The sequence below is a fragment of the Astyanax mexicanus genome, chromosome 8 (genome assembly GCF_023375975.1).
Source record: "Astyanax mexicanus isolate ESR-SI-001 chromosome 8, AstMex3_surface, whole genome shotgun sequence".
Taxonomy (NCBI): domain Eukaryota; kingdom Metazoa; phylum Chordata; class Actinopteri; order Characiformes; family Acestrorhamphidae; genus Astyanax; species Astyanax mexicanus.
Window position 1 is genome coordinate 13,660,955 of NC_064415.1, and position 25,890 is coordinate 13,686,844.

Below are 25,890 nucleotides of genomic sequence, written 5' to 3' on the forward strand. Positions count from 1 at the left end.
TTTGCCTTCTTTTGTTCATGTTTCTTCCTCTGCTCCATCACTGTCGTATCTCAGCAGATAAGCACAGACCTACTGGCACCACACCTTATGCCAGGTGTAGGCTATAGAAGGTATAAAGCCCCCAGCACTGAGCAGTGAAACTGTGTTCTCTGGAATGATAGAGCTCCATCCAGTACTTTTTAGATGAGTTAGTGCTGAGCATAGACTTGTGTATATCTGGACAGAGCATCGTCTTTCAAAAGTGAAGCCACTACAGGTCGGGCGCCCCCTGCTGTTCGGTTTCAGAAAGCTGTGTAACCCCACCCATCCCCATAGGTTTCAATGGCAAAACAGACAACTTTCAATCATGTTTTTTCTAATATACTGTAATTCTACTTCCATTATTTAAATGCAACAGCTAGTGTAACCTCTGCTTATATTGTCAAATTTTTATATCCCCACAGAATTCGTTTTTTAAAACGTTATTAAGCGGTCTCTCCACAGTCCTTCTCCCTCCTCTGTTCTCTACTGCGCAGAATCGGGTGTCAGGATCGCCAACATGGCAGAAGATTTTGGCTTCATTTTTATTGAATGAATGGGAACGGTGACACGACGTCCATCTTTTTTTTTACAGTCTCTGGTGCTGAGCGGGGGTCCTGACCTCACTAATGTTCTTGTCACTGAATGCAATCAGATTTTAAAGCAAAGCTTCAATATATAGAAGAAAGTCTTTTCTGGACAGAAGAGATTGTCTCCAACAACTTTACATCTTTTAAAAACACTAGATTTGGACACATTAAAAATCCCACCTATAGTTAATGACAAATGTTGGCTTTAGTAATTTTCCGCAGATTTTCTTTAAGAATACATGACATATACATAATCGGGTTGCAGTATTGGTATTGCATGTGACAATATTTATCAGCACAAATAAAATACCCAAATTCTGAATTTTAAAAAGATAAAAGCTACAGCCAAGGCAACAAAGGAGTGGCTCAAAAAGAAGCACAATAAGATCATGGCGTTGCCAAGCCAGAAATGTACAAATCTGTACTTAAATTTCTTAGTTTGTATAATTAGGGTTCAAGCACCGAAGGTGCGTAGAACCCTATTGTTTTTGCTAAGATTTTTCTTCTTCTTCTTCTTATTATTATTATTATTATTCTTTTTCTCCTGAAAAAACAGTTGTGCAGCCTAAACCGTAAGTCATAGAGAAATGAAACTTAGTAGGTAGATGTAGGATCAGTGCATCTCGGTGGACAACAAAAATGGCACCGATTGGTCACGTGGTGGCGCTATAAACAAGGAAATTCATTTTTCACAATTTTCTCAATAACTCAAAAACCATAAGACCTACATTCAAAATTCTTTTTTTGATGGATTCCTTGGGTCAATACCAACAACTTTCCAATTTGGACCATGCACTTCCGTCTATATAGATTTTTTGCTAATTTGCATAATATGCAAAAAAAACCTACTTTTGCAAACTAGTCCTAGGAATTTTGACCAATCCTGGCATGTTTGGTATCAAAACACTCGTGAGAGCATGCGCTTCAATATTCATTAAGAAAAAGTTGAAATATGTAAACAATATGGCCGCCATATGCAAATTAGTCCTTCCGGATATATGCCCCATTCACTTCAAGAGGTAAATTTGGAGCACTGTTTCTCAGCAACCGTGCAACCTAGCAAGTTGAAACTTTGCATGCAGAATCTATCATACAGCCTCTAAAGGATGTTCAAAGGGCAACTTAATCAATCAACATGGCTGAACACCATCAGCCAATCAGCATTCAGCAGACATTTTGGCAGGCTGAATGTTGCCCAATCTGGATGATATTTGGCAGTTATGTTCAGGTGGAGACACTGTAGTGACCTGCAAAGTGCTGAAACAATCCGCCCACTGGGGGGCGCTGTTCCAAAAAAACGAGTATATGTCAATCATGCTGTACTATTTTGACATCTAATTGTTTTTGCCATATTTAGTACAGTGGCTCTGACAAATTTCTCAATACAACTATGTTTAAAAAGTGCTTTGTTCATTCATAATTGCTAATTGTTTGAAAATAGCTATATTGAAACTACTCTCTGGATATTTGGCCTATCACCTCCATTTCAGTCTTGCTGCACACTGTAGAGTCTCTAGGTAAATGTTCATTAAAAACATTTGTGAAAATTTCACATACAATACTCTCCAGGCATCAAGCAATCTGTGCGTCCTTGGAATTTCTAACCTAAATTGCTGTAACTCTGCAGTATTTGCTGTAATCTCACAATGTTAAAGACCTCTGTACAATATCACTCTGATGAAGCGCCATTTAATACAGAACTAGATTAAGAATAACTTGACATTACATGTCATATCAGAACATTCACTCCTTTGTGCCTCTTCTCAACATTAATAACAGGTGAAAGACTTTTGATCATTTTAAATGTGACAGAATGTCTCCAATTGTGTTAGACCTTCTTACACATCACCATCCTATGCTCTAGTAGGCACCATTGTGCTAGTTGGTGCTTGATGTAGCGCCATTTAATTCAGAACTAGATTTATAATAACTTCGTAATTACATGTCATATCAGAACATTCACTCCTTTGTGTTAATTTAAACTTGTTTGGTCAAACATTTCAGCTTGTTCTGCAAAGGTTCAAAGGTCAATCTGAATACCACTTTGTGAACATTCTGGTTGAAGCCACCTGATCAATACCAATAACATGTAGACACATTTTGACTAGTTCTAACTCACTTAATGAATATCCTACAAAGTTCACTAGATTTACATGTGAATTTAAGCACTGATCAGGTTGAAAGGCCTCTGCTCAACATTAATAACAGGTGAAAAACTTGATAATTTCTAAATGTGACAGGGCATCTCCAATCATATTAGACCTTCTTACACATCACCATTCAATGCTCCAGTAGGCACCATTGTGCAAGTTGGTGCTTGAACCCGGTGATTGCCGCTTGCGGCTATATTTTTTTTTTGTTTTTGATAAGAACCTTGATACAAAAATAAGTGTTTATTTTAATTGTGTAGCACTTTTGCCCTGATATAGCTAATGTAAAATGTAATTTGTTGTTTAGATAAAATAATATAAATTCAATCACAACAATGTGTGTGTGGTTTATGCATTGTTTAGTAAAACATTTACAAACGGGTTTCTTTTGTTTTTTTTCTTTGTGTTTTGTTTTAGTCGCTGCTGGGCTGGGATTTATTTGTATAACAGCTTTTCATTGAGAAGATAATTACAGGATGAGTCATTCTCTCTCTCTCTCTCTCTCTCTCTCTCTCTCTCTCTCTCTCTAAATCTCTCTCTGAGGGAAAGAATGCCTGTCTTACTGAAGAACGGAAGTGAACCGACCATTTTGAAACCCTGCGCCGCCTAGGTAAGATGGAAGATTTGTGTGTTTTGAGTGTGTGTGTGTGTTTATATGCGGGATATTTGGGTTATTTTCGTGTTTAATTGAGAGTCTGGACTCTTGTAATGAGATGTAAAGCGCTTTGTGTGTATTTGCGGGCCGTTTCGACACATTTCACGGTGGATTTAGCTGGTTAAACACAGCGGAGAGGCGGGGAGAGGGAGGGTTGAGGTTTGGGGAGCGGGCACCCAAAAATCCGCTCATCCAGCGCTTCAGCTACAAAACACCGGATAAAGACCTGAAAACACTCTTTATATCCGAGCGGTGATGCTCTGTGGAGGGAGTATCTTCTCTCTGAGTGATTCAGGAGCGAGTTTTTTAATCAGTGGGGTGATAAATTGTTTTCAGTGGTGACTGAAAATCCTCTTGTTGCTCTTACCATTTGTGCTATGCTAGTCCTCCCAGGCGTGCTGTTAACGGCAGCTGGTTAGCTAGCCAGCTAACCTAGCTATAAAAGGAACGGCTAGTCAGCGTTTTTCAGCATTTCTCACACGTTTGTAGACATTAGTGTGTTTGTACAAGCACAAAACACAGCTTTTCCGCCCTCTGGTATCGAGAAATAAACTATTGTTCAGCTCAGGGTGAGTTTTAGCTATTGTTTTGAACCTAATTCCTCAGGCAACCAAGTGTGTTTACTTTGTGCAGCACTGCGACAATAGATCTGATCTGATTTAGTTATTAGCTCGCCCGTGTATTTATGGCGTATTTTGTGCTCTGAAATCGTCCATGTTAAATAATTTAAGCCTACATTTGCGCCATAGTGCCGTCACATTTTTCTGTCTGCCTGCCTAGGTAAGATTTACAAGATATATTAAAATATCTAGGTTAAATCAGCCTACAGCTGATGCACCATAAAGTCTTCTCAGCTGTTTATTTAGCAATAAAAGCCACTAGATCAGGTAGGATAACTTAACAAGCTAGGTTCTCAAATGTATCACCTGTGGCTCAGAAGTGCATTTGAGCTCGTAGCTCATTAAAATACCACAGTAACAAATATGTAACACACGTCTGGCAAACATTATTGTTGTATAAATAGTATATAAAAACACATATTTTCTCTGGTATTGAGAAATTAACTATTGTTAAGCTCAGGGCCAGTTTTACCTGTTTTGAACCTAATTAATTCCCCAGGCAGAGAGGAAAAAACTAGCTAATAGGGGTGGGAAATATAATATCGTATACAATATATCGTGACACAGAAATATCGTTTTGTGCTCTAAAATTTTCTAAATGTAAGCCATAGTGTTGTCTTTCTTTCTACCTGTCTAAGATGTCTTAAGATATCTAGCTTAAGTCAGCTTACAACTGATGCACCATAAATATGTTTATTTAACGTTAAACCCACTAGAACAGGTAGGTTAACTAGCCTGGTTCTCACATGTATCACCTGTGGATCAGAAGTGCATGTGAGCTGCTCTGCTTATAGCTCATTAAAAGGTCCCAGTCACAAATCTGTAACACAGCTTTCCCACCCTCCGGTATTCAGAAATCAACAATTGTTCAGCTCAGGATGAGTTTTAGCTATTGTTTGGAATCTTAATTCCTCAGGCAGAGAAGAAGTTACCAAGTGTGATTACTTTGTATGGTCTTTGTACGACAGTAGATTTGTTCTGATTTAGCCCGCTAGTGTATTTATGGGGCTGTTTGTGCTCTAAAATTGTCCATCAAATAATTTAATAAATCATTTAAACCTAAATTTGAGCCATATCTTTTTTATCTCCCTGTCTCTCTAAGATTTACAAGATATCTTAACATATCTAGGTTAAGTCAGCCTACAGCTGATTCACCATAAAGTTTCTCAGATGTTTATTTAAAGTTAGGGTACATTAATTTAAAACCCAATAGTACAGGTAGTTAGGTTAACTAGCTAGGTTCTCACATGTATCATCTGTGGCTCAAAAGTGCATTTGAGCTCCTCCCCAGTCACAAATCTGTAACACAGCTTTTCCATCCTCTGGTATTCAGAAATCAAATATTGTTAAATTCATGGTGAGTTTTAGCTGTTGTTTTGAACCTAAATCCTCAGGCAGAAAGGAAGCTACCAAGAGTGTTTACTATGTGCAGCACTGCGACAGTAGATCTGATCTGATTTAGCTTGCTAATGTATTTATGGGGTGTTTTGTGATCTAAAGTCGTTGATGTTAAATATTTATTTCATTTTTTTCTATCTGTAAAAGATTTCTAAGATATTTTAAGATATCCAGGTTAATTCAGCCTACAGTTGTTGCACCATAAAACCTTCAGATGTTTATTTAATGTTGGGGTACATTAATTTAAAACCCATCAGAACAGGTAGTTAGCTAGTTTCTTACATGTATCACCTGTGGCTCAGAAGTGCGTTTGAGCTCCTTTTGTTGTAGATTAAAATAGGTCCCAGCTACAAATCTGTAACACAGCCTTTTTTTTTACCTTCTGGTATTGAAATCAACTAGAACAGGAATGTCTAGTCAGCATTTTCCAGACATTTCCAGGCATTATTGTGTTATAACAAGAACAGACATAGCTTTTCCACACTCTGGTATTAAATCATCATCCATTGTTCAGCTTTTAGAGTGGGTTTTAGCTGTTGTTTTGAACCTAATTCCTCAGGCAGAGAGGAAGTTACCAAGTGTGTTTACTTTGGGTGACACTGCAACATTAGATCTGATCTCATTTCGTATTTTATGGGGTTGATATGTGCTCTTAAAATGTCCAAAAATGGTCAGTTATCTGTGTGCTATCACTATAAGTCAGCCTGCAGCTGATGCACCACAATACTATATACATAGCAATGTTTTTTTTTTTAATCTATTGATTTTTGCTTCAAAAAAAAATACCTGAGCCACACAGCCACCATATCAATGTATGTATTTATGTATCTGTCTACCTTTGTGCTATCTGTAACAGTCAGACTGCAGCAGATGCACCAAAAATATAGAATATGGAGGTCCCATATAAAAAGGTCCCACTCACAAATCTAACACAGTTGGCACATTTCTGTTTTATAACAAGTTAATAAAAAATTATTTAAAAAAAACACGTCTTTTCCATACTCTGGTATTGAGAAATAAACCTGTTGTTCACCTCTCTGGGTGAGTTTTAGCTATTGTTTTGAATCAAATTCCTCAGGCAGAGAGAAAGTGGCCAAGCATGTTTACTGTGTTTGGCACTGCGACAGTAGATTTGATCTGGTTTAGTGTGTGTATGATGGTGGTTTGTGCTCTAAAATGTAACAAATGCTGTCATGTGAGAATGTCTGCATGTCTATCTGTCCGTTCTATCTACCTGTCTCTGCCGTCTAACAGCCAGCCTACAGCTAATGCACCAAATTTTCTCAAATGTGTGTAAATGAATGTATTGAAATGTTAAAGCCCACTGGGATGGCTATCGTGTCCATTGTCTGTGGATCAGAAGTGCTTTTGTGCTTCCCTGCATATAGCTCATAATATGGTCCCAGTCAGAAATCTGCAACACAGCTGCCGGGTTTTAGTACTGCAGTAAAACACCCACATGCATTCAGATAAGTAAAGCAAGACTTATCAATGGGATAGACCTGTTTCATCATGATGGAATGGACTTTGTGGCTTTTGTCAGCCTTAGATATGATCTTTGCTTTTGTCTCTTTTTGTTTTCTTTTGTTTGCTGCATTCTGTTTGCTCCACCATTAACCTATTGAACCTCTCAGGATGGATGGGTACCTACGCTTCTCTACCTAATTCTAATGGCTACATGACTTGCATATTAGTTTCACAGTAGTTTGCTGAACAAGTATAAAAAGGACATTTTAAAATCCACATCCACTGATGATGCAAAATTCATGCAATGTTGCATGCAAAATTAAGCAATGTCTGCCAGAGTAGCTTGGTGTGTTCTAGAGAGAGAACTGTTTAGAGTCAGAATTGTTCAGGAACCAGATATATGAAGAAATTGGGAACTAAAAGATGTTACAGAATTGTGCATTGGATGGTTGCATATACATATTTTTTTTCTGCACTATTTGTGCAGATAATTTATTATTTTTCACAATAATTCACATGGGGTTCAGGGCAGTTCTTGTCCTTACGTTAGTTCAAAATTACAAGCTTAAATTTATTGAACTCTGTGGTGGTCTGGTACATTTAGTTTAGTCAGAATACACATTGCTGATTTTCAAGGCACATGTTGCCCTGCATCAGAAGATGAGTTTTTGGCAGCTGCTACATATTTAGTCTCTGAATGTGGCAAAATAATCCTTAACCAGGAACAAAACTATTTGCTTTGTTTTAAACCAAAATTGTGGTAAATTACAGTCTTAATGATAGTGGGTGAATTGTTTGAACAATTTCATGTTTCTTGATTCACATTGTAACGTGTGCATTAACATATCACAGACTGCATTACCACTCAGTGCAGTGGATTGTTTCTGGCTCAGATTGGCTGTGCAAACAAACTAGTATTACTAGTAAACTATCATCATGTCCCATGGAAGCTAAATAATAATATGAACATGTTACTGTTAATTATTCCACTTAAATAAACATCTAAAAGAAGGCTAGCATCAGAAAAATATTTCTGACACTCTGCAACCTCTTCTAATTCAAACACAGCTACTGCCACAACACACAGTAGGTGTGTGTTTAATGTTTCATGCCACATTTGTTACAGGATTAGATCAGATTAATGATTGTTTCCCTTCCAAATCCCAGCCAGCATCTTCACTGATTTTGACCTGAAACTGACACCCATTGCTACTGATATGCAAACTATAATAGAGTCTATTTGTTTCTCTGTTTAGCACAATGGAGAAGGGCCACACGGTGAAGCTCTTTGTGGGGAACCTGGCCCTGGACACCACACAAGAAGAACTGTCTGCCATCTTCGAGTCCTATGGACAAGTAGTGAGCTGCAGCGTCCTCAGGCAGTTCGCCTTTGTTCACCTGCAGGGAGAGGGGGCTGCCGAGCGGGCCATACGCGAGCTCAGCGGCAGAGAGTTCAAAGGCCGTAACCTCGTTGTGGAGGAGTCACGGGGACGCCCACTTCACTCCACCAAAGTGTTTGTGGGTAACCTGAGCGGCATGTGCACCACAGAAGACCTCAAGGAGCTGTTCCAGACCTTTGGGAAAGTGTTGGAATGTGACAAAGTTAAAGGTAAGAAGAAAGTTTTAAAACGGGTCATGGCCAATTTCCAATATAGAACTCGCCTTCTCTCCACACACAAAAATTCAGGTGTCTTAAATTGTTCTTCGGAGAGTCACATTTTTAAAAGGAAATGAGCCTCTATTGTTATGAATGAGATTTAAAATAACTTTTCAAAGTTGGAGAAAAAACTGGATACCAGATTAAGTCTTTTCCGTGAACTGTCTGTTCAGCCCTAGAACAATTTATGACCCTCTAAATCTCAGTTTCCCCTTTTGTCTATTTCCTTAAATGGCAGATTCCAGGAGCAAGTCCTTTAATTTATGACTTTGAACCAGCTCTTCTCAGATGTGGTATTATCCAGCAAACTAGTGAGTTTGGAGGTCAGAGCTTAGCGTTTAGCTTTACTCATTACCCCCACTTCTAAGGTAGAGAAGCATGTTTTTACCTTATTTGGCTTTACAGGCAGAGTTGAAGACATTTGCAACATTTTGCATCCCTCCTTTTTCATGCTGGTTTACATAAACTTGTATACTTGCATTTTACTATTGTTATTTACAAACATTTAAATTGGATTACACTGCCACAAAATCCAGAATATAGTTCTGCATTTGATTCTTCTCAGATAATATTAGTAAAGTAATCCACAGCTTGCCTGTTCCAGGCAAACTTGGTACTGAATTTCCTCTTAAGATTAAATGGGCTTAACTTTTTGGAATCATCCACAGTAATTCTGGCTTATTAGTGAATCTCTTTTACTTGTCTCAGAGACAAGCTCTTCAGAGTTTTGATTACTTTACCGTGCACCAGTAAAATATCATAATTACCACCTCCTCCCACTAACCCAACTATCATTAAACAAAAATGCTTAGCAAGCCCGGAGACCAAAACTTCATTTGGAACTTTGTCACAGTTCAGACAGAAAATGCATTCCTGAATAATGTTGGCCCTGAAATGTATGTGACTAGATACTGGTATGTACTTGACCACAGCTCTGGAAACATGGGGAATTCCATAGCAGCCCCCCTCCTTATTGCAAATGCTGCTATTTTGGCTTCTTTTGCTTCCACAGGCTATGCCTTTGTGCACATGGAGAACAAGGAGGATGCTTTGCAGGCCATTGAATCTTTGCATGGCACTTCCTTCAAAGGACGGCCACTCTCTGTGGAGCTTTCCAAGGTTCAGCCTAGCAAACAGACGCCCACCGGAAAGATCCCTTGTGTGAGCTGTGGTAAGCAGGGTCATTATGCAGGCGAGTGCCCGAGTGGTAAACCAGCACTGGAGCAGTACCAGAGTCAGGCAGCCGTATTAGCTGCTGCCGCCGCTGCCGCTGCAGGACTTCCGCTGCAGGTGCAACAGAGTGTTCACAACTCTGTATACAATACCTCCACCTTTGACCCCACCTACGCTGCTCTGACTGGACTGACAGCTGCTGGAGCTCGAGCTGAAGGTGGAACCGCAGTGGCGCCTGCTGTGTACGGAGCGCTAGCTAGCCAAGTTTACGGAACGGTCGCTAACCAGCTCTACGGTGGAACTGTGGCTAATCAGGCGCTCAACAATAGCGCCACTGCTGCGCAGGTGTATGGCTCGGTTAACCCCGCCCTCTACGGCCAGATGACGAACGGAGCAGTTGCGGCAGCTGCAGCCGCTGCAGCAGCTTACGGCCCACATGTCTACGCGCCCACAGTAGCTAACCCTGTGTTCTTAGCTGCTGCACCAAGTATGGAGGTTCCTGCGGCTGCCGCCGCCGCGGTAAACCCAGCCTACACTGTAGGTCCGGCCATCTACACAGCCAGCCCAGCTTACAGCACCTTGGGAGCAGCCGACCCAGCAGCCATCTTTGAAGCAGCAAGGGCACATTACTTTGCACAAGGACAGCAGGTGCTAGCAGAGCAGCAGCAGGCCGGTGCAAAGTCTGGGGAGAGGGACAGGAGCCCTCTCCGAAGATCCGCACCTCTGCTGCCCGACCCGGTCATGAAGCCCTTCATGTATCAGAGGGCGAAACGCAGGGCGCTGCTGCCGACTCCTGCAGGCCGGGAAGAAGCTGCAAGCCAGGAGGAGGATGCTGTTGCCAGGTGGGTCAGCTTGCAAATAACAGACAGGGGATGTAGGTCATTCTGTGCTTCTTGACAAAAAAAAGTTTGAGGACACCTTTATTTTCTTAATATTCTTAGTTACAATAGCATGTAAATGTTCACATTCTTTTAGAGGGTTTTTTACATTAACATTTGCAGTGTTGCTTATATAACGAATACTTCACTTTTTATCCCTTTAAAGATTTACATTTGGTTCTCTGAATAACTTTCCAAAGGTTATAAAAATTCAGGGTCTGGCCCCACCAGTGCAATTTTTCCTGTGAGTAATCTCTGGTAGAGTTTAGATTTTCTCACCATTTTCTCATTGGTTTGGACTTAAGAAAACACAAGGTGAACGCATTTGCCAGGCAAAACAAAAGAAACTTTTGAGACAGAAATCTGTACAGGTGTCCTCCAACTTTTGATGAGCAGTGTATGCATATGCAGAAAAAATATTTGGGTGTCCCAGCAAATTGAATGGCATTATTTGGGAAGGGAAAAACATTAGACCAAGGGTGCCCAAACACACTTGTGCACATGACTGTGTTAACTCATTTGCATGCGAATACAACCATAATGGAGCTTTACTGCTGCTGATTGTGTGGTTCTGATTTAATTATTGTGGGTGGTTTGTTTCTGTGTCTGTCTCTGTGGATGTTTGTCCTCTTTCCTTCCACTTTCAGGTACTATGCAGAGTACTACCAGCAGTACCAGCAGCTTGCCCAGTACCCTCAGTACCCAGCGGTCCCTTACCCAGGTCCTAACCCCATCGCTGCGGTACCCGGCATCCCCACCCTCCCTGGTGTTCCCGCCCCTCAGGTGGCCGCGCTGGACGCCCTCAGGCCAGTGCTGCCCGCCGCCCCCGTGCCTGCCGCTGCCGCCATCGCCGTGGCGACGCCCCGCGTGTATGAGCCTCCGCCGATTCCGCCGTCGCGCAAGGAGCCCCTCCTCCGCCGCTCCGAACTCGCCCTGCACCCCCCTGAAACGCCCTTCCGATAGTCTGCTCTTACTCCCCCGCCCCGCTCTACCCCCACCTTCTCGCGCCATGTCTGTGACACTGTGTGTGTGTGAGAGAGAGAGAGAGTGTGTGTGTGTGTGTGTGTGAAAGAATGTCTGTGATTTTGTTTATGGGAGACATAGATGATAATGTATATATGTGTGTGTGTGTGTGTGTGTGTGTATACATGTGTGCTTATGTCTGGGTTCTAGGAGGGTGGGCGCCTTTTATTTTTACTTTTTTTTTTTTTTTTTTTTCTTTTTCTTTATAAAGACTGGAATGTCTGACCTTGGTTCTGGTCTCACACACACATCCACCCACCCATCCAGTGTAGCGAGTCAGGGTAGCGAAAGGGAAACGGCACATGTTCGTTCATACAGTACAATGATACAGTACATACACGTATAGTTGCTCTCTTTAAAGTCTTTAAACCTTAAACCTGTAGACAGTTTTAAGGTGTAGGCTTGGTTTTAAGGCGATAACCATGTGTTTTTTTTAATGCATTTTTCTATACATTGATAGTAGCCTATGAATGAAAACTGTACTTGAGATTTTTAAGATTTGCTTGAAATAGTTATGTGAACTATTAACCAGTTTACGTCTATATATATATATAAATGTGTATATATATAAAAACACATTTTATTGATTAGAGGTTGATAACACTTTGATAAATTGAATGTATGTTTACTCCGGAGGTGTGTGAAGTGTAGGACCAGGGTTGGATGCTGTTTTTACATGTTTGTGTGTGTATATGTATGTATGTGAGTGTATGTGTGTGTGTGTGTGTGTGTGTGTGTGTGTACAGCATCTGTTGAACGTTAGCGCACACACCTTTTCATTCAATGTTTTTCTCAAATGTTTTATTCTTTGTTTTTAGTATTTTCTACGTTGTTGTTTAATCTTGAAGGCATCAACATGAAAGAACATTATACAGTAAACAAACAAAAGTGGTAAACACACCGGAATACATACTGAAGTCACTTTTGCTTTGATGCCTGCTTCAGTTTTATGATGATGGCCACCTGTAAATGTTTTCCAACAGTCAGTTAGTAGTGTAAGGAGTCTCCAGGGGGGCTGAGCATTTGTTGACTGCTGTTTTTCTTTCACTGTGTGCTCCAGCTCATCCCAGACCATCTCATTTAAGTAAAGGTCTGATAATTGTGGAGCACATTACACTACTGTCTAATTTCATATGTATTCCTGCATTCATAGTTCTGATGTCTTTATTATTAATTACAATGTAGAAAATGAAAGCATTGAATGAGGAGGAGTGTGTTCTGACCTTGGACTGGTCCTGTGTATGCGTGTTTGTCTTTTGTCTTTGGGACTTTGGCCACATATGTAAATGTGTATAATGTTAAGCCCATTTGTCACAATGACAGACAGGCACACACATACAACACATGCGTATTTGGGGAAACTGCCTTGATTTTGTACCACAGTGCATACATACACACAGACACCTCCATCCCATTACATCCCAAGTGAAGAGTATAAGGGTAAATGGTCAGTGAGGTTTTGTATCACCCCTCCCCATCCCATGTCACCCATTCTGAAAGCTGAAAGACACTGTGAATTCTCTCCCCTCCTATTTTTTATGATTTTATTTTAATGTAGCTACTGTTCTCGCCATTGGTGATAAATGGGAAATTAGCAATTCTGGAGGAAGGAGCAAACTAGATGCCATTAGCTGGGATTGGTCCTCTGGTCTGCCTCTGTGTTTTTTTAGACTAATGGGGGCTGGTCTTCACTGACAAGCCTAACTGCCATTTTGCGTAGTAGATGCATTTTGGAAGTGTCTTATTCATGATGCCTACATGTTTTTATAAATATAGTAAAAGGGACTCAATCTTTTATGTTTGTTTTTTTAAATACTCTCCATAAACTTTGTTTACAGTCATGAATGAGGAAAACGTAGCTTTCCATCCTGTAGCTTTTTACCGAATGATTATGTTTATAGCCAAATTCTCTTTTTTCAAAGAGCAGCCAAAATCTCCAGTGGCTTATGATTCTTATGCCTTAGTAAATGAAATGTATCACACTTTGCTATTTCTTGATTGTAGTCTTAAAATGTGAAACTGGATAGAAGAAGAAGGTGGACAGTTTTTTTTTTTTTTTAAGTGCTGTATGCTGTGTGATGCTGTGGCGTGGGATTAAAAGAATTGGGAGATCCCTATCAGTTTCTTTCAGTCTTCTTTTTCATTTGCTGCTCTTCAGTCTCACTAGACTACTTCCTATCATCTTCCTCTCTCCCTCCCTTCCTCTCTCACTCCCATCTCTTTGCATCTGCCTTTAACTGTGTAACGGCATCTATTATCATTTACTCCTCATCATGAACAATTCAATACCTACACAATGAAGAGGCCATGTTTCATGGAACTGCCTATGTGTATAATGTCTTCATTGGTGTAGTTTGTATGACAGTAGCACTGTTTTTGCTTCAGATGTTTTCATAGGAAAAGTAGTACAAAAAATGCTAAGGGTCTATGCATGCATGGTCTTTAGATGGAAAAAAAATTCAAAATGTATCCAACCATAAAATAAAGAATGTCTTTAATCGTTTATGAAAGTAAAGGGAGAAAGCATTTCTTTCTTTCTTTTGTTTTTTATTTTTACTTTAATGATGTTTCACGATTTGTTTTTCTTCTGTGAAACGCCCAGACTCAAATGAATGGGGAGCCCTGAGAGGAAGTGAAAGGACTAGAGACTGCCCCCCTGTCCCTCTGAGTTTCTGTGGATGGGGTAAGTTGGGGGTGACCCTCCCTCTGTCCCCTTAGCTTTACCAAAAAATCGCTCATCTGGCTCCAAAGGAGTCAGCACTACTCAACGCTGCAAACCCTTCACTAAATAACCACCCAACGCCGCCCATTAAATCCTCTACACTGAGAGTTTTGAATTTGCTACACTGGCAGATGTTTACTTGCTTTTTTTTGTTCTGAAGATGTGAACAGCACTGGTTTTGGGATGTGGTGAAGCTTTTGTTTGTACCAGGAAAACACATGAACACACAAAATGCTGTGCAGTGCCTCTCCAAACAGCCCTGTTGGGGTTGTTAATTTTAACAGTAGTACTAAGTATTCTGTGCTTTGCCCACAAATACTGGCCTTCATGGTAACTGCTGCAGGGTCGGACAAGCTTTAGAGAATATTGAAAGAATCTAATGCAACCTCATTTAGCAATAGCAGAACGCCTGCTTGTTTCTTGTTTCTGGTGGTCAAAGGTCAAAAATTCCTTTCCGTTCAGTTGGTTGGTTGGTTGGTTGGTGTGGCACAGTGGATAACACCACCCTATGCCAGTGAGCTTACCACATCATTTGAGAGACTAGCGATCAGTTTCCGGTCTAGGTGACTATGCTGCGCAGCTACACCAATAAGAGTAAATCCTTGCTGAGCAAATTAGTGAAAACAGTTGTTTTCTCATTAGCATGGGATGTTGAAGCAGTGCACAACGTCAAAATAGCACAGCACAGGAAGAGGCTGAACAGTGGTATCCCACAGCTAACAAATTTTAATCTGCTAATTGTAGACGCATTTAAATACCAAGTGTAAATGACCTGGTTAAAATCCTATCAAGATGAAACCCTAGTTTTATCTAGTCACATAAATAGACCAGGCATAAATAAGGATCACAGTGCCGTTCATATTTATCTGCTGCATGGAAGCAATACTTCCATACTCTACAAGGACTAGACAAGCTGTGTGTGCGTTTGCAGATCTGTGTCAGCAATGAATTAAGCTTAAAAGTAGCTGAATGCATTTTTTAGAAGGTGTGTTCAGACATTTGACTACATATAGAGTATCTCAGTCAGTGCAGCTGGTCCCATACCCTACAATTTTTTTACATTACATCAGGGGTCTCAAACTCGTGAACGATATTTAGTTAAAATGTGAAAGGTAGGGTAAAAATATAAAAAGCACAATATTAGAGCATATATTCAGTAGAAGTTCATGTACTATTTTTGGATAGCCTAAATCACTGTTTCAGGGTAAAGTTATGATAGTAAGATATATAAATATAATATAATAAAATATAATCTGTTTTTGTATTTTTTTAGATAATATTTCTTTTTCTTCTTCTTCTTCTTATTATTATTATTACCATTTGCCTTTTCATTTCGACAGTGTAAGGACCGTAAGTCCGGGTTGTTAAATGCACAAAAAATACTAGAAAAACAGAATTATTATAAAACACATGAGAAATAATAATAAAACAATGTAGCTAAATGCATGCGCAGTGTCTTTAGGAAGCATGTATCGATGGGTAGCATAACTCGACAGAACACCGGCATGACAGAATGCGTTAAAGAAAACACGTTCAGTGAGTTCTTGTCCTAAAGGGGCCCAGCGTCGCCCAGATAAAATGAGTTTGAGACCACTGCATTACATTAATGGGGATATCTTTGCTACCATTGTGTAAAGCTTGTCCAACCTTGCTGCAGTTGTTTTGAAAGAACGCATCTGTGGGAGGAGCCCAGACAGAGGAAAAAGTTAAAAATGACGCTTTGGTTTCTGTGACTATTTTTTTTTTATATTGTGCATGTTACACTTGTTTTCCTATTTTAAAACCCAAAAGCAAAGCTTTCTGACTCCCTTGTCCCGGCTGAACTAGGTCCCCCAAAGGAACTGAATGGTGGACACCATGCAGTGTTGGTGGGGGGAGGACAGTTAGCGTCGCGCAATGCACAGGAAGTTCTCTCTCTCTCTCCATCCAGGTAAAAGCACTGTGCCTCGCCCCGCCCCTCCCTTCTTCCTGTCGTCCACCCGATAGCGCCTGCGCCTTTACCGAACACCTGCCCTTCTCTCCCACCACCCCACCTCCCCTCTAGTCTCCACTCCACCGTCAACATTGCCACAGCCTATGGGGCTTCTCCGAGGCCACAATAAGTTGCTGCCAACATAAAAAAAAAAAAAAACTGGGCAGATTTGCTGTGCCGTCAGCTTGAGTGACAGCAGGGGCTGATGGTTTGATGCTGCTAATGCTGCTGCTGTTGGGCTGACGTTTGTGTTGCTGTGAGTGAAGGGTGTGATGGGTGAGAGTGGTGGCACCCTGGCGGCTGAATGAGTGTTTTAACGATTGGTGGTTTCAGATGCAGAATGAGTGAGAGCCAGTGGGAGCTGCCATGCAAGACGTGTCGAGGCATTGGTTCCCAGCCATGGTCTTGAAGTAGCTTATGTCCTCAACCAAAGCCATAGTGACCCACTGTCCTACCATGTTTCTGCTATTCCCAGACAGTACCACTGCAGGGTAGTGGGTGCCTAGAGTGCAAGAGCCTCTGTATTTTAGAAGTGTTTCCCAACCCATTTGTTGGAGACCTGCAGATACACCAAGCTTCTGTCCTGTCTCAGCTCCCAGCAGTGAACTAGGCTTTCAGTGTTGTTGCTTGGTTCAGATCTGTTGGGAGTTGAGACAGAAGAACATTGTGAACTTTATGGAGGTCCCCAAGGATTGGGACGTGAGACACTGACTCATAATAGGGAAAATACAACCAGTAGCCACCATACCTTGTCTTGGAGATATGGAGATCTGGTTTCCAACATAGCTAATTCAGACAATTGGCGTTCTACAAATCTATGTGCTTCTTAATTATCCAGATTTCTTTACTCAAGGTACCTTGAGGGCCTCTTCCATCTGGGAGCTCTTGTTAAACATTCCCCTGGTTCCAACCCCAGCTACAATGTTCATGGTTCTACCTCACATTCAACACAAAGGCACCTGATCCAACAAAATAAGTGGATGTATAATAAATGGTAAGCTTGAGCAGGTGCATTAGGTTCTAACTAAAACCAGACCCCACAAGAACTTACATAAACCTCTCATACATTGGTCTCCAGGACCAGGGTTGGTAACCACTGTTCTAAAAAAGTGCAAGGCAGGGCTACTCCAAAGCCAGGCTTGGGAACCACTGTACTGGATCACAACGATTGACTGGATGAAGCTACCGCTGTGGTTAAGAGTGCTTGGGTGTCAGTCTGTCCAGTGTCTCGGGGCTTGGCAGATGTGGACTTCGCTCAAGAGCCCCACCTAGAATATCTCGCCGATCTCGCTTGCCCCTCCCCCTTCCTTGACTCCTTCCCTCCTTTTTCCCTGCTCCCCCTAAGCCCTTCCTGGAGTTTGTTCGCCGCACACACAGCTTGCCGCCGCCCTCGTCGCCTTCCCAAAACCGGCTCTCTTAAGTTTGTTCAGTGTTACGCAATTGCTGCCTAACTGCCTGAACGCACCCCTGAAACTTCCCTTTTTGCTGGACATATACTTTGTAGGACTCTGACCATCTTCTTCTAGGGTTTTGGTTCCAAGTTTTTGAACACTGTTAGGTACAGGCCACTCTCCACCCCTAGAGGGCATGCCACTCTAAATAGGTGTCAAAAAGGGGTCTCGGAAGAGATATCAATACCACAGAAGAACAGCTTATAAAGTTTGAGACTTTGGACCTTGAGTCCAGGTTCCAGTCCTGGATGTAATTACCACACCCACCAGTGATTACTAAATCCAGGGATAGAAACTAGATTAAAGGTTGGGTATTAAAGAGTGAATTGTGTTGTATGGCATTGCTCCAAACAATCCTTTATCCTTTTTGGCATGTTTACTCTTTAAGAGTGTAGTGACTGTAGATTCCCCACACCTGATTCTGTTGATCAATAAGCTCTGTAGGTGTTGATTAACTAAACTGGATTTTGCTCTTTGGTTAGAGCTTAGAGCAAAAGGCAACATCCCTCATTTAAGGAAGTCAGCCTTTTTGCAGACATCAAGCTGTATTCAATTTTTATACAGCAGTGATCTCCTACTTTGCTCCTAGGGAGCTGATATCTCAAAGACATTGGATAAAACTCTAATCCAGCTCACATGATACAAGGAATTACTTTCTTTAGTCGTTGATTGGTTGAAAGCATGGTACCTATAGTTTTTTTTACGTAAGCCTTCCTCTTTTTATCTGCCGCCTGGATTAGTTACCTGTAAATGATGATGCCGCAAAAAACTGTCACTACCATCTTCAGACTGATGGCATAATAACAGTGGAGAAGTTTTTCACATAAGTCTTAATCCCTAGTCTGCTTACTTGGGATGACAAGCGATCAGGTGAAAAAGTGCCATCAGATGATTTTATTTAAATACTTCCTTTTAAAGTGCTTAAAGTGGTTTTTACTTTTCAGTAGTTAGCAAAGTCTCTACAACCAAGAGTTCTCTGAGCGATGCCATAGAGGAACCACCTATGGTTACATAAAGAACCATGATTGTATGAAAAAAATTAGACGAAGTGTGAAGAACCTTTTTGGGAAAAAAAAAAAACACTTGATGTATAGCATAGCTTTCTTCCAAACATTGTTCTTTATACAACTAAAATGTATTCTTTTGTGGAATTCTGAACCTTTTAAAATAAAAGATTGTTCAACACATTAATGGAACAGATGATAATTAATAAAACACAGTACATAATGGAATAAATAGTAAAAATGAAGAAAAATCCTCACCCAAACTTTTGACTAGTACTGTATAAGCACAATATGTGTTCGTGTGATTTCAGATAATTATGAATACTTAGCTTCTGGTGAATACTGATTTGAGGATTGATTTAGCTTGATGCTTGCACAAATGTGTGAATTAAAAGGAGCGTGTGCCTACTCATAATGTAATCAATCCACCTACATGCATTACTGCTGGGAATCCAATTGGGAATGATCCCCTAAATTAGTTGACATTTGTTGTGGGTGTATAAATTAAAAGAATCCAATGGTTCATATTTATTATATTTATCAAATTAGGAGTGCTGCTGTTCTGACCGGTTTCTTGCCCTGCCAGTCTGTGTGCTGTTTTTGGCCACTGAGGTTTAAGATTTAGATTTTCATAGTTAAAATACAAGAAACTGATAATTATGATTTGTTTTTTTGTCTTTCATTCCAGAAATATGAGTTAATTATGTTGTTTTTTTTTTTCAAAAAGAAAACAGAAAATTGCAACAAATAAGATATATATAGCTCTGGAAGCAATTAAGAGACCACTACAGTTTCTGAATCAGTTTCTCTGATTTTGCTATTTATAGGTATATGTTTGAGTAAAACATTGTAGTTTTATTCTATAAACTACGGACAACATTTCTCCCAAATTCCAAATAAAAATATTGTCATTTAAAGCATTTATTTTCAGAAAATAAGAAATGGCTGAAATAAACAAAAAAGACACTGAGCCTTCAGACCTCAAAAAATGCAAAAAACAAGTTAATAATAATAAAGTTCATTATAATAAAGTTTTAAAATCAGTTCAGAAATCAATATTTGGTGGAATAACCCTGGTTTTTTATCACAGAACTCTTGCATCTTGGCATGTTCTCCTCCACCAGTCTTACACACTGCTTTTGGATAACTTTATGCCACTCCTAATGCAAAAATTCAAGCAGTTCAGCTTGGTTTGATTGCTTGTGATCATCCATCTTCCTCTTAATTATATTCCAGAGAATTCTATTCCAATTTGGTAAAATCAAAGAAACCTACTTTTTTCTTCTTTTTCTTTTTTATTTTTTCCAGAGTTGTATATATGACTTTATTTTTTTTACAGCAATTTCTGGTAATATATATTATAATAGCTATTTATTTTGTTATCTTCCATTTTTAAATAAAAATGATCAGTAAGTGTTTTTTTTTTTAAGTAAAAGGCAGAAACTAGCTGTAGCTCAGCACTCTTGACTCTGAGGAGCATGCTTACTGGTGTGAAATGGTTTGTGAAAACATCCAAACCCTAAACCTTCCAGAGAAACGTCCTATAAGACAACCCCCCCCCCCCATAAGCCTGAGCCACCTGCCCACCCAGTTCAGTCTCAGGGCTCCTATAGGACTTTTCTTTAGCTGGGGAGAGTGAAGTGTAGGTACACTAGAAGGTGCTGTTGTCCTGGCTTTGAATGGGCTTATTGCTTTATTTTATTCAGTGTGTGTGTGAGCGTAAGTGTGAGTATGATGGTAAGTCGTTGAGGAATCTCTCATTATAGTGCCAAAACATGAAAAGGCTAACTTCTTCACATTTGTGAAATTTCAAACACTTACCTACACACACATCTATACCCTGTTCTGATAGGGTCTAATAAACACGTTTTAAAAAAATGTTTTTTAAGTTGCCATTAAGGGGTTTTGGGAGCAATGCCACAACACAACCACTCTGGTTTTAAACTTTTTGTTAGTAAGTAAGGTTTGAGTAAAGAACATTTTCTAAGTAACATAAATGGTTTACACTGATAAATGATTGTTTATCAAGTTCAAGCCAGAAACCATTTAGAAACGCTATTTATTATTTTATTTTATTTTTTTAGAGGGACACATTCTTACTATTGTGCAAAAAAACTAGTATCTACAGAATGCAACACTTTAATTTTTTGTTCAACAGCAATGAATTAAAGGTTAAAGGTGAGTATCCTCTGGTGTATCTGTGATTGTGAAAGTGTGTTCAGGTATCAGTGGTTGAGAAGGTTGCTCTGGTTTAGATAGCAGACAAATACCTCCTTGACATGTTATGCCGTTTTAATTCTGCAGTTTTTTATACCTACAGCTTGTTTGCTCTGGGCTAAGACAGTTCATGAGTTTGTGAGCTTGGAGGGTTTTTCCTTGGTTTGGTTTATAAAATTTAAGCACATCAAAATGTCAGACCAGTCTGAGGAGGGAGCAAATAAAGTAAATACAGGAAGAAGGTCCTGTTTTCTGTACTGTGTATATGTGTGTACATGTCTGAAGAATTTAACATGGTGTTATAGTAGATTGCATTTGCTCATAATTGTCGTAATATCTGGGTCATATACCAAGTTAAACTACCATTGAGCTCAAACTAATAAACAGCTGATATTTGGGTCAGATTGAAGTCAGATCCCGTTCTCACCACAAACAAACTACTCCAGAGTTGTTTGAGACCAGACTGAGACCACTTTCTTTGAGGAAGTGTATTCACACCTGCCTAAATTAATCTGAATCTAATTTAACTGCATTAAAATGATAAAAACACTCAAAGTTCACAAACTCCTGATCTGATTTGGACCAGAGAAAACAGAATATAAGTGCGTTAGTATTCACCACTCGTGTTCAGTCCGGTCTAAATACCCCAATACATCAGCAACTCAATCTGTAAAGATTAGAGCTATAATTTTTGGCCCTTTTCTCCTTTTACTCTCATGGCTCTCCTAGCGTGCACACAATCTCATATCCACATACGGCTACAATTTCTGTAGTCATTGCACTGAGAGATCCCTTATTGATTTTTTTTTTATAATGGTAGTATTTTTTCATTCCTTTTTTTGGTCCGACTTTCTCTCCCATAAATAAATCTGGTTTTAATACAACATCAGAAGAAACATTAAATGATGTGACAGACGGCTGAAAATCAGTTTCTGATGGAGGCGATAGGATGTATATTGCCCGTAGTTATATAACATGGAACGGGGCAAATGCATGCTGTGTAATAATGTTATCTGCAATATTTCTGACTGGAAATTTGTGACTGGATAAATGTACTGTTCAACACCAGCTTTTGCATGCATACGGTTTGTCGTCGCATGCTAATCTTTAATAAACTAGTCCTGTAAGAGAGAACCTGCATACTGTTTTATTTTATTTTTAATTTATTTAACCCTATAATTTAAGGAATATTTTTATATATATATTTTATACATCTTAATATGTTTCTATTTCTGGTCATTTTATGTAGTTCTCAGACATTAAATTGCAAATTGCATCATTTTGAGTCCAAGTCTGAGTAAAGAATCTCATCTATCACAGCATGTTCGATTTTTTACAAACTGAATTAAGAAGTTCAAATGGTATACTTAATAAACATATAGCAGACTATGGAATGTAGTCAGAGCTTTATTTCTGAATTTCTGACCACAAAATGAGACTTCATCACTGTCTCTCACTGCAATGCCATTACAAAAGTTCTCTACTTTTTAAAAACAAAAGAATTGGCACTTCTGAAATAAGTAAAGTTTTCATATTTTAATGAGAATCTAATGACTGTATGACTTTGTAACTGTTACAAATGTCACTAATTTAAAATAATTTATAATTTAACATATATTAGTGTTAATGGCACAGTAACACACAGCTGGTTCAATTCATAACCAAAAAGGGAAAAAGAGACGTTGGGCCATTAAACTTAGTGTTCAACTCTGACCTTGAACCAATGCAGTGGAATGATCCATTTAGGGGGATAATTGGCTTATATATATATATATATATATATATCATTTACCATGACCAATTAACACTGGCTTAGTTTCAAATGGCTTCTGTTTGGACACTATCCAGCATTGCACTATATAAGGGAGAGGAGAAACAGAATACAAAATGACTCACTATTGAACTCAAATAGAGCATTATTTAAAGGTTAGGAGTCATTCTTTCTTGATCATTATTACTGTCCAAATCATAATTGGCTCCCAGTCAGACATTCAGTGCTCTACTTGTGTACTATGTAGAGAGCTTCTGAAGAGATTGCTGGCCCAGGTTGTCACTATTCCTTTCGGGATTGGGAACTAATAATTTGACTAGAGACTAAACCCACTCACAAACCTGGATAGATGTGTATATTTTGCTTGAGTGGAGAGCAAACAGTTGGTCTGAAGTACATGCTCAGGTCGAAGAGGAGAAAAAAGGCCAGGCGGTTTGCTTTTGCTGTTTTTGCAACTGTAGCTGCACAGCTGCACCAAGAGATGTTCACACAGCCATGAAAAAATCAAAACTCATTCTCATTAAGCAGGTCACTTCTGTTTGGTAATGTGAATGTAGCCTTAAGCCCTATCAGGACGGGATTAGTTTCTCAGGGGAACGTCTGTGAAAAATATTTAACACTTCTACACAGTGATAAAACTCGCACGCGGACTGCAATTGAAAAAACAAGAGGACGAGAGTTTCTTGGCTTTCTCAGTCACTTGACATCGCGTTCAGTAGCTCCTCCATTTCCACTCACTGTGTTTACATGGATCTCTGTGGAAAAGTGCTCCCAAATTGTAATTACAGTTCGTAGCGTGTTTTATTAAACGCGAGGTGACAAACTCAGAGATTTGCGTTCAGACAGAGGACCCCCCATAAAAGAGAAAATTACCTCAGGACCCCCTGAGAAATTAATCCAGTCCGGATAGGGCTTTAGAGCCTTTATTTCATGACCTGCTATGTGGTGCACTATATAGGGAGCAGGGGGCATTTGAGACTGAGCCTCTTAAACTCTGCATTGCAGGAGCAGTGAGTGAGTGAGTGAGTCTGCTGCTCCAGTACCAAAACCAACTGCCTTAACTGGTTCAGGCGTGCTGCCCATTCCAAGGGCAACAGGTGGCAGTAGGGGGGTGCTCTGTGGGCGTGTCTACTGCACAGCCCCTCCCCCTGTCATTAGGCTTGTCTCACTCTGATTGGACAACAGGTTACGTCTCCGCCTTGCTCACCTTGTTGGGCGCGGGATTTGCTAACCCCCAGTGGCTGGGGGTGGGGGGTTAGCTGCCCTGCTTTTTCGGCGAGGACGCGCAGCTGCACACACAGGAGCTCCGGACGAGCGGAGTCTGGCCCTTCTGCCTCCTCGGCCTCAGCCCCGAGACACGACACACACACACACATAAATACACACACACACGCTCAGAAAAGACCCCCTCACGCGCTCCCTGAGACCCCCAGGAGGGTTAAAAGGTCACCAAACTAAAGCCTTGTCTGTTTTACCTGAGAAAAGTGGTGAAAAGGGATAAAAAAGAGACGGAAAGATGATGGCCGTAGAGACGCAGGCTCAGTACAACAGTACGTACACCATGTCGGCGGAAGAATACATGATCCAGGAGGATGACTGGGACCGGGACCTGCTCCTGGACCCCGCCTGGGAGAAGCAGCAGAGGAAGGTAGGTCCAGTAGGAGAAGCATCACAAAGTGGACTAACTAATACTAAATATCAAACATCTACATTTATTATCTCTTTATCTCATCAAAAACTTTATTACTGCACTTCACTTGTCAGACTTCTAATTCCTCTCCTCACTGCTAAAACTGAGACTTATTCCAATATTAAACTAAAGTTGTTGCCATGTGGGTCAGCCAAACTCTGTTCTGGCTTCATCTGTAAATTTCTCTAAAGAAATGACTTTTATACTTTAATAGTTACAGAGTTCTCTGTGTTTCTTTGTCTTTTTCTAGTTATTATGATTCCACTTATTATGATAAGTGTGAGTTTGTAAGTGTGTAAATGCTGCAGTAGAGAGTGCATTAACACCAACTGTTCCAGCACTAATTTACTACAAACAAAGGCTTTGTAAATCGACTTAGTTTATTTACAGTGCTTTATAATGTTTTCTTTTTGCAATATACTATATACTTTTACAATATACTATTTTTTTAAATACAAAACTAAAATGATTTTTTTTTTTACGTTTTTAGTTCATTTGTTTGCCCTGAAGGCCTAGAGAGTTTACTGCAAAAAAAATTGTACACAGGATTTTATACCATTTCCGGTTATTGACTGGACCTGTCCTCTGCCGGTGTTGATTCACTGTGTTATATCAAGTCTAAAGTCAGTGTAGTGCTTTCCTGGAAAATCTTACAGCACTTCATGCTTCTCTCTGCTGACAACTTTAATGGAGATGCAGATTTCATTTTCCAGCAGGACTTGGCATTGGCCTTTATATAATATTCAAATTTTACAAGGGTTTTCATTGGCTGTAAGCCATAATCCTCAATAATAAAAGAAATAAGTGCTTAAAATAGATTACTCTGTGTGTAATACATTTAAATAATGAGTTTCACATTTTGAACTTAATTACTGAAATAAAGTAACTTTTCAATGATATTCCATTTTTTTAGATGCACTAGTATATGTAAGGTTAGTGTGATAGCAAACTACACAGAAGCAGAGAAAAGTATATATAAACAATATAAACTCATTTTTTTACAGTATAAAACATCTTTATTGCACATTATGAGGTTTATTATTATTTTACTGAGTTCTGCATCTAGTAAGTGTAGATTGTAGTGTGTGTGTGTGTGTGGTCTATTGGGAACAGTGCTTGTTTTACTGGCATGAATATACACGTAAATAAAATACATACTGCTATTTACGTTTTAATTTACTGCAGTAAAATCACATGATGAGGGGTTTAAAACTGTAGATAGTAAAAATATATATTAAAAATATTTTCCTTTTCAAAAATAATGGGTCACAAGGTCAAATAAACACTCCAATCTAAAAATAAAACAGCAGTTGGGACAGAGAAGCATCACATCATCAGTGTGTTAAATTTCTCCTAGAGAAATATTACATAAAAAATGTAATCAGATTCAAGTTTTTAACTTCATAGTGGACTATCTGGCATATAAAACCCAGA

The 25,890-nt window shown here is 39.7% G+C and overlaps 2 protein-coding genes across 3 annotated transcripts in view; both read left to right on the plus strand.

Annotated features, from left to right (window-relative positions):
• The first annotated feature begins 3,233 nt into the window (after positions 1-3,233).
• rbm14b (RNA binding motif protein 14b) lies at positions 3,234-22,129 on the plus strand. 2 transcript variants are annotated; one of them, XM_049483101.1, is made up of 5 exons: positions 3,234-3,368; positions 8,155-8,507; positions 9,568-10,570; positions 11,254-11,475; positions 14,232-22,129. In XM_049483101.1, exons 2-5 carry the CDS (start codon positions 8,159-8,161, stop codon positions 14,239-14,241), a joined length of 1,584 nt encoding a protein of 527 aa, XP_049339058.1. In that variant the 5' UTR covers positions 3,234-3,368; positions 8,155-8,158; the 3' UTR covers positions 14,242-22,129. The 2 variants fall into 2 exon arrangements, with proteins under 2 accessions (XP_049339058.1, XP_007238545.3); XM_007238483.4 differs by having other exon boundaries at positions 3,241-3,368; positions 11,254-22,129.
• Positions 22,130-24,019: 1,890 nt separating this feature from the next.
• The window catches only part of actn3b (actinin alpha 3b), a 63,763-nt gene continuing 61,892 nt past the window's right edge, over positions 24,020-25,890 (plus strand). The window contains exon 1 of the mRNA XM_049483100.1: positions 24,020-24,414. Within this exon, the coding sequence (XP_049339057.1) occupies positions 24,283-24,414 (132 nt within the window). The 5' untranslated portion in view covers positions 24,020-24,282. The remainder of the gene's footprint in view (positions 24,415-25,890) is intronic.

Bases quoted from the DNA above. Each gene is read 5' to 3' on its own strand.
- rbm14b (XM_007238483.4), top strand. From the start codon at position 8,159: ATGGAGAAGGGCCACACGGTGAAGCTCTTTGTGGGGAACCTGGCCCTG. The intron at 8,508-9,567 runs GTAAGAAGAAAG...TTGCTTCCACAG, and splicing joins GGAATGTGACAAAGTTAAAG to GCTATGCCTTTGTGCACATG. The intron at 10,571-11,253 runs GTGGGTCAGCTT...TTCCACTTTCAG, and splicing joins GAGGAGGATGCTGTTGCCAG to GTACTATGCAGAGTACTACC.